We start from the raw sequence: 9,160 nt of genomic DNA on the forward strand, positions 1-9,160 counted from the left end.
ACACGGCAGGATGAATATTGGAAAATTGCTTCTAAAAAATGGATCTTATACAGTACGTTGACATTTACTGACTCTGATCTCATGTTTCCTTTTGAGCTGAGATATTCTTTCATCTACATTTTTGATTTGCATCCACTGAACTAAATGCCAAATTATATATATATATATATATATATGAGACAAGCAATGCAAAGATAACTTTCTTCTTTTGTCACGGTTGTATTAAGCAATATGTTTGGTTTTAACACTTAATTGAATCAACCCCTGTAATGTGAAGAGGTTGCTTGGTTGGTTGGTTAGTTCTGTGCAGCTTTGGTTCACCAAAACAATGCCAAATAATGTGGCAGCTGCTCTTATCCCACAAAAATATTTTTAAAAAAGCCAGTTGTTCTATACTTGTCTGCAAGGAAAATAGTGGAGAACTACAAAAGTGACTTGTTAGTGAAGAGAATGAAGACCCAGGAAGCCAGGAACCAAAGAAAAGCAAAACTCAGTCTGGAAGCTCAGTTGCATAGATTTTACACTCAAAGTGGCTGATGATGTGAAGGGACAACCTCAGACTTGGCAAGCTGATTGAGCAGGGTTGACGGCTGATTAAAGGCAGCTGCGACGGCCGAGCTTACATCCAGGGAGGCAGGAAGCAACCCCTGGTGGATCAACAGGGGACAGGGATTAATACTTGGAAGCATTAGAAACTCATCTATTGTGACAATTAGATCCTCTGGCTTGTTCTCTATAGCACCAGCATGAAGTGTCTTGGCAACTATTGGATGCATTAAAAAAAAAAGTGAAGCCGCAAACTAATAACTCAGATAAATTTATATTACAGATGAAAATCAATGATTTGGCACACTGCCTTCTTCAGGATAAAACACAGCCGTCATCCAACTGGCATTACTATCGGCTACAAATCAGGGTAATTAACCTAAGTGGCTGATAGGCGAAGCCTGAGGCCAAACACAAGTCCACATAAATCAAGAAACCATAAAATACAAACCAGAAAAGTAGTATAAATTTCTATTTTTGAATTTTATCTTTTTCATTTCTTTTTGTTGGTCTCTGCATGCAAACCAGCACCTCACTAGAATAGGTGTGTGTTTTCCCCTTTTTAATAATTGGATGGATTGCAATGAATTTTAATGCAGACATTCATGTCCTACTGAACTGGAGCCTAATTCAATAGGAGCTCATCTCAGCTCATCTCTGTCTCTAGAGAGCAAAAGTGAGGCTAGAAATCTGGGTGTAATCATAGACAGCGATCTATATTTTAAGAGCCATCAATTATCTCACAAGATCAGCCTTCTACCATCTAAAAAAAAAAAAAAAAACATAGGGGCTTTCTATCAAAATCAGACTCTGAGAAATTAATCCATGCATTTATAACAAGTACACTAGACTACTTTAATGGTCTTTTCACCGGCCTCCCACAATCAGCTGTGCGGTGACTGCAGTTAATTCAAAATGCAGCTGCACGCATTCCCACCGGAACTAAAAAGTCTGAACACATTAAACTTTGTTTTTAGATCTCAAAATTGGCTCCCCGTCAAAACCGGAAGCAATTTTAAAATTCTGCTGCTCATGTACAAAGCTCTAAATGGCCTTGCACCTCGGTGTATAAAAATACATGCATTAGGTACAAGCCAGCAAGTACTCTCAGATCCACAGGCAGCAGTCTTTTAACCATCCCTCCTACTAACTCTAAAGCAGGAAGGCTGTCTTTGGTACACTTTTAAAAGCAGGTTAAAAAACATACTTTTCACATCAGTCTATGGCTAAGTTCTTAGTGTGTGTGTGTGTGTGTGTGTGTGTGTGTGTGTGTGTGTGTGTGTGTGTGTGTATGAATGTGCGTGTTGTATGTTCTGCACTTGCACCTCTATGATTATGTTGCGATTATATTGTCACTTTATGTGAAGCACATTTGCCCTGTGTATGTGTGAACTGTGCTTTAGAAATAAAGTTCGACTTGACTTGACTAAAAAGCTTCAACTCTGTGGGAATCATTTCCTTCCGCTTTCCTGCTGGGTAACAGACAGAAGACCCACAAACTAAGTGCAACACACCGGTCTCAAAAAAGGAAGAGACTAAAATAGATGAGAACTTCTTTAATTACATTTCCACATAAATTTCCATTTTTAAATGTACGCAGTTAGCCTTGAATTAATTTCAGTTATCCTTATAGTTACAAAATGTTTTCAGCACTTAAAAGAATAATTGTTTTACTTTGTGAAATAGCTTTGTCACTTTCTTGCTGAGAGTTAGATGAGAAGATTGATACCATTTTTATGTTTGTCTGTTTAATGTGAAGCTGTAGCAGCAGATTAACTTATTTTAGCATAAAACCTCACAAAGACTGTGCTGCTCAGAAACTCCAGAAACCACAAATTATCGTTATTATCACTATTAAACATGCTAATTAGTTAGCTTTAGGTGCTGGTTTTGTTACCTTTAGACAGAGCCAGGCTAGCTGTTTCCTCTTAATCCATTCTTCATGCTAAACTATAAACTAAGCTGCTGGCTGAAGCTTCATATTTACCATTGTGACGGCCTCGGGTTGGCCCTATCCCGTCTTCCCTGTGCTTTTCCCTATGTTTTAGGAAGTTGATGGGTGGAGCTGAGACTGTTTCAGAGATGCAACACACCTGGGCAGGCTGAGCTTAGGAGGCTTTACATCAGAGCTGCTAGACCTGCTATTTAATTTACTTAATTAAAAGTTTTGCATTATTTAAGGACTATGTGTGGTCTCCTTCTTTTGTCACACACTTTTGAGCCAGCTTGTGACACCATACAGACGTGTGAGTTGTATAAATCTTCTCAGCTAACTCTCAACGAATTAGTCTATTCCACAAAATGTGAAGCTATTCCTTTAAACTTTACATTTTTGTATTCAAAGCATTTATCAATCAGATCATCAAACCAGCCTTGACAGCCAGTTAGTAGTATGTACAGTACAGTATATCCCTGATATAAACTCATCTGAAAGGTTTTACCAGTTTTGACCGTGAAGGAAATTTATTGTGCAGAAATATATCATAATCTCCTCTTTTCATCTATCTTTTCCAACTCCGGTCATGTCTCTACCCTCCTGCTACAGTTCAACTTTCATCATAATTTAAAATTATTTCCCCCTTCATGTGTGCCATCTAGCCAGGTGGGCCCAGGAAAAAGTGATGAAGCAGCAGTGCTGCTGAGTCCCATCCACAGCAAAGTGGAATCAATAGGAAGCAAATTAAAAGTAATGGTGGGCTGAATTCACAATGGAGAGACGATTACTCATGAAAGCTAATAAAAAGCGTTTGAGGACAACTTCTGCAACCTTCACTACAGTTAAATATATATATACATATATAGACTATACTGCATCTGCGTGTGTATGTGTGTCCACTTTGCAAAGAGTAAATCATATGGTCATTACAGGGTAAAATGATTCACATTGGAATATAAATGAAATTCACACCGTTTAAATTATTCTATGTCCACCTCAAAACGACAGATTTTTACGTTTTTCCCACGTGGCATCTAAGCAGAACCAAGGACAGCGCCAGATTGCGCCTGAGAGCTGCGTCAGGACGTCTTTTCACGGTTGGAGAGCTGGAGACGCACAAAGAACATCTCAGAGCAACACAACAACCTGAGGAGCTGTGTCACCTATCAAGGATGCACAGCAACATATCTGTTTTTTTGTGTTAATTTCAAAAACCTAGACTGCTTTTCAATGTATGCTGTTATTTAAATAGCACAGAAGCTGGTGCAAGAACCTAAAATCCGTTTTTCATCATTTTTTTCCCCAACAAATGAAGCATTTGGATCTACAAATGACTTTAGTGGACATCCTCGAGGTCCTGGATTAAAAGTTAAAATGTCTGGAGAATTAACCGACACTAACTGCGAAGGATCAGCAGGGACAGTTTATGCTGCATCCGTCAACTTCAGCTGCATTTTCAGCACTACCAACCGCTCATACGGCGATGACTTCCACCTGTCAGACTTTGACAAAACTGATGTTGTGGGAGATGGCGCCGCTGTTGTGAGGATTGTCATCTCTGTCATTTACTCTCTGGTTTGTGCGCTGGGTCTGGTTGGGAACTTACTGGTCCTGTACCTCATGAAGTCTAAACAAGTATGGAAAAAATCCTCCATCAATCTTTTCGTAACTAGTTTGGCAGTGACTGACTTCCAGTTCGTCCTGACTCTGCCGTTCTGGGCGGTGGAAAACGCGCTGGACTTCACTTGGCTTTTCGGCAAAGCCATGTGCAAGATAGTCTCCTATGTGACCGCTATGAACATGTACGCCAGTGTGTTTTTCCTGACTGCTATGAGCGTGGCGAGGTACTGGTCGCTCGCCTCTGCCCTGAAGGGCAGGCGGCGGCGGCCACCGTGCTGCTCCGCGCGGTGCATCACCGTCTTCATCTGGTTCGCCGCTGTCTCCGCCGCGCTGCCGCACGCAGTTTTCTCCACAACCGTCACAGTTTCCAACGAGGACCTGTGCCTCGTCAAATTCCCGGAAACCAACGGGACCGCGCAGTTTTGGCTGGGGCTCTATCACTCTCAGAAAGTGCTGCTGGGTTTTGTGGTGCCACTGGGAATAATCTCAGCGTGCTATCTGCTCCTGTTGCGCGTCATCGCCTCCAAAAACACCAACACATCGAGCGCCAAAAGACGCGCCAAAGTTACCAAGTCTGTCACCATCGTGGTCTTATCCTTTTTCCTCTGCTGGCTGCCCAACCAGGCGCTTACAGCCTGGGGAATCCTCATCAAACTCAACGTGGTTCATTTCACTTATGAGTACTACACCACGCAGGTGTATGTCTTCCCCGTGTCCGTGTGCCTGGCGCACTCCAACAGCTGCCTGAACCCCATCCTGTACTGCCTGATGAGGCGGGAGTTCAGGAAAGCGCTGAAAAAACTCTTCTGGCGGATGACTTCGCCGACTCTGACCGCCATAAGGCCGATCACAGCCAGCACAAAACCAGAGATGGACGAGCAAGGGCGCGTCCTGGTCCCCGTCAGCGCCCCCGAGTTGCCCGCTGTGGTGTTTTATCCTCCGGGGGCTGTTATGTAGAAAGACGAAACCTGCCTCAAAACAGCACTTTATAGCTTAAAGTGCCACGGAGAAGGTTTTAAATCCTCTGTGTCTACATGAATTGCACTATTTCTATTTAATTCAGGTCGTGTATTATCATGAAAGCTGTATCTCAAATTGGATCTGCATTTAAAGGCGAGAAAATAAGAAATTGCCAAATACTGTGCCACCTCTACATGCCAGTTCATCACACTGATACCTGTCAGTGATCAGTAATGACTTATGCTTGTCCGCAGAAATGTTACTCTGGCCACTTCACATGTGTCTGTGATTTTGTAATTTGCTGCTCTTTGTGATGAACGAGGCAGAGACGTTTATGTTGTGTGTTAAGGAAGAAGAGAAGTAATTTTATGAGAGTATATTTTGAATGTGCTGCGTCTGTCCAGAAATATTTTTAATGTGCAAGTAAAGTGCATCTACAATATGTGAGACAATATCATGGTTTTTCTCTTTGTTCAGGATAAGAAAGTGCAGAAAACACTCGAGTGCTCTTACTGCACTTTCATTCAGTTTAATAGCAACCCCTGGCCTCATGTCCAATGATTTACACACATTAAAAAAGACTGTTGAGGTATCTGAATCAGTACCAGGAGAGACAAAGTTGGACCCCTGCATCCTCATTATAAAGATCATCCTGTGTCATAATCCTGCAGCATATGGTTTGAATATCCTCTCAATAACCTTTCATTTACACTAATTCTCTCATAATCAATACAGAACTCCCTTAAATGTATTAATTAACAGAGTTATTGTAAGAATACATTAATTCTAAATATTTTTATAAATAAATAAATCTTTTATTTTGCCATTAATGTACAGTAAATGTTGCTGTGTGCAGAAAGTCAGAAGGGTTATCTCCTCTCACTGATGTTTACATATATTTAGGGCCATTTGCAGAAACATATTATATCATACTATTTCTTCCCTGCCAGTATCATCCCTTCAAGAATACAATTGAACAGCAGCAACAGCAGCATAGATGGATGATACTGCCAATTCATGGCACCCACAATCAGTTAAAGGAAATGTTCACAGTTTTTCAAGTCTGTCCTAAAACAACAGTCAGGTGCCCAAATAAAAACTGACACATGTTTTTCCTGTTGTTATCATTTCTCTTGTTCATGCTGACCATTAGAAGATCCCTTCATAATGCACTTACAGTGTAAGTGATGGGGGACAAAATCCACAGTCCTCCTTGTGCGCAACATTTTTTTCCCCCCCAAAGATTAGGAGGCTCCAAATTAGTCAAATCAAATCGATTTCTTTCAAAGTAACAGTTTTTTTTAGAGCCAAAGTCCTTCTTTTTGTTATGATCCTTCCACTAAAGCTGAACAGGAAAACACTGTCAAGACACAAAGAGGGATTTTTTTTCCATAAAGACTGTAACTGTGGAAGATATCCATTTGATATGACTAACTCAGACTGCTGAAGCTTCATATAAGCTTCAGATAAACGTTTGTCCCCCATCGCTTACATCATAAGCCTCTTGTGAAGGGGATCTTCTAATGGTCAGTATGAACAGGAGGAATGATCACAGCAAGAAAAACCTGTTTCTATGTTAATTTGGGTACCTGACAGTTGTGAAACTATCCTTTAATGCAGTGTAGCTGAAGGAGGGTGTCGTCATGGATAGATGGAAGTTTTTTTAATTGGGACTCTCTGAGGATTAATAGACAGTTTAATTCCCTTATTCAACAGAAAGTGCAGGATTCAATTAAGCAATGCTGTCTAAAAACATCTCACGAAGCTCATTTTACTGGTATCTCTTACATCTCAAAGCTGTGTGTGTGTGTGTGTGTGTTGCAGCAGTCTTGCAAACCCACTCTAACAAATAACACTCATGAGATAAATAACATATTGATTTTTTTAAATTAAGCAGCTAAAAGCAAAGAGACTAATTAATGCACATATCAACAGGCTAATCTAATTAGAAATAAATGAAAAATGGCTGCAGGACCTAGGTATTAAATTGGTACACCAGAGCAATCTGACATGTGGATATTGAATTTATCACCCACAGTGCACACACACACACACACACACACACACACACACACACATACACGCATTTCATCTGTCAGTAAAATTCCTTTTGAGGGAAAAAAAATTAATAAAATCATGATTAGAAATTCAAATGTACCAGCGTGTATTCCTCAAGAGACAAGCTGACATCTTCATTTATCCCCTGCAGCGCTGATGAAGACCCTTTGATGATTTTGAATGTCTAAGAAAAGGATTTTCATTCAGAATACAGTTTTTGTTGTGTACCACTATTGCATTTTTTTAAAAAAAACAATTTACATATGAAAACAACATTTGAAAGCCCAAGATTCACAATGATAGAAATCTGAAACCTGTAAAGTTTTGGCAGAAATTTTCTTCAGCTGCATCTTCTGTAGATGTCAGTATATTACAAGTGAGTAACAGACAAGAGTGAAAACAAGCTCTGAAAACGGAGCAAGCTATTGATCTGATTCCCTTACAATGCCTGCAGGCAGAAACAGATTTATAATGAGGAGCAACAAAGGATCACTTATGTTATTCACTGTGATCCAGCGAAAAAATTAAATGGCTGAAAAATGATGGAGGCCATTGGCCACTACACTCAGCTTTTTTTTCACATTACATTACATTAACTTTTCCATAAGTTCAATTACCTCATTAAAACTTTTCTAAATGACATCTACTCCTTCTCCCTCAAAGAACTGAATACAAGACACACTCAGTGTTTGTGCACTGGAAGCTTCACGTTTCCACATCACATTAACTTGAATACTGGCCTACGATTGGCTCCAAATTAGTTGTGATGGCACAAATCATGCTCTTGAATACACCCCTTAAACTCAGATTTAAGGTGAGCACAGAGAAACTTTCCCCCTTCAGCAGATGAATATGAAAACAGCTTTCTAGTGTCAAACTCTGCATATATGTCATTCTGTACAGTGAAGTTCAAACAATGAAGGAACGATTAGCAAGAACATTTTTTTAAGTGGAAGGGGACGTTAGTGGGGACACAACGTTTTTACACTTGTTATATTTTAGTGGGTTCTGAAATTTCAAAGTTTCTGTTCTACTTTGGCATTTTGGTGGAACTTTCTTTGCAGGTTCCTTTAATGGCATGGTGTTACCCTTAGACAACAAAGCACCTTTTTGGACCTCACACCGCCCCTATACATTTTTAATAAAAAAAAAAAACAATAAACATATATATGATATCACAAGACATGTCTGTGTCCAATGAAATGAGGGTCTGAAGTAAGTATGACCTTTTGTCTGGGGATGGAGTCTTTTCAGGAAGCAGATGAATATTACTTTTTAACATGTTTAAATTCAAATAATTTTACATAAAAATATATGCATATGAATGAGAATGTAAAGATGGGTATATTTGATTGACATATTTTGTTTTTATTTATATACTAAAACATTGTTTTTTCATTTGTTGCTTCAGGGCAACACTGTGCAGTTAGACCACTCTTGTTAAGGCAATATCATGCATAGAGATGTGCTGGGATGCAGAGTTAGTTACTTTATTATCTACAAACTGGATCCCAGGATGAGGTTTGAGACACAGTTAGGAGGTCAGGGGTCCGTCAGTAAAGTAACGGTAAATGGCTGCTTATATAGCACTTTTATCTAAAGCGCTTTATAATGTTTCTGCTGCTCAGTCTCTCTCTCTCGCTCTCTCACACACACACACATGTTTTGACATTAAAGCTTCATATTGTGATTGACTGAAACCATCTCTGGTTGATATTTGTGAAAATGCTTGTTTTTTCCTTATTCCACTTATTCCACAAAACCTTGTTGTTTCATTACCCTGGTAGCACATTGTTGCCCTGAGGCAACAAACCAATAACAGGTGGGAAGGGGAGCGGGGGCTGTAGGGGTGGATCTTATGATGGATATATTATCAGGGACTCCCAAGCTCCACCAAGAAATAAAAAATGATGCTACAGAGGGTTAAATAGTAAATTTGTCTGTATTATTTCTGCCCACAAGACTATTAGGAACTTACATATTCTACTTACATATTTACATACCCAAATTTTGGGGATAATCAAACTTTATTTAACCTCC

At 39.7% G+C, this 9,160-nt stretch overlaps 1 protein-coding gene across 1 annotated transcript; it reads left to right on the forward strand.

Annotated features, from left to right (window-relative positions):
- Nucleotides 1-465: 465 nt before the first annotated feature.
- Nucleotides 466-5,484, forward strand: rxfp3 (relaxin family peptide receptor 3). The gene has a single exon (XM_044334129.1). It carries the CDS (start codon nucleotides 3,857-3,859, stop codon nucleotides 5,057-5,059), a length of 1,203 nt encoding a protein of 400 aa, XP_044190064.1. The 5' UTR covers nucleotides 466-3,856; the 3' UTR covers nucleotides 5,060-5,484.
- The last annotated feature ends 3,676 nt before the right edge of the window (nucleotides 5,485-9,160 follow it).

This window comes from Thunnus albacares, chromosome 18, assembly GCF_914725855.1.
Source record: "Thunnus albacares chromosome 18, fThuAlb1.1, whole genome shotgun sequence".
NCBI classification, from domain to species: Eukaryota; Metazoa; Chordata; class Actinopteri; order Scombriformes; family Scombridae; genus Thunnus; species Thunnus albacares.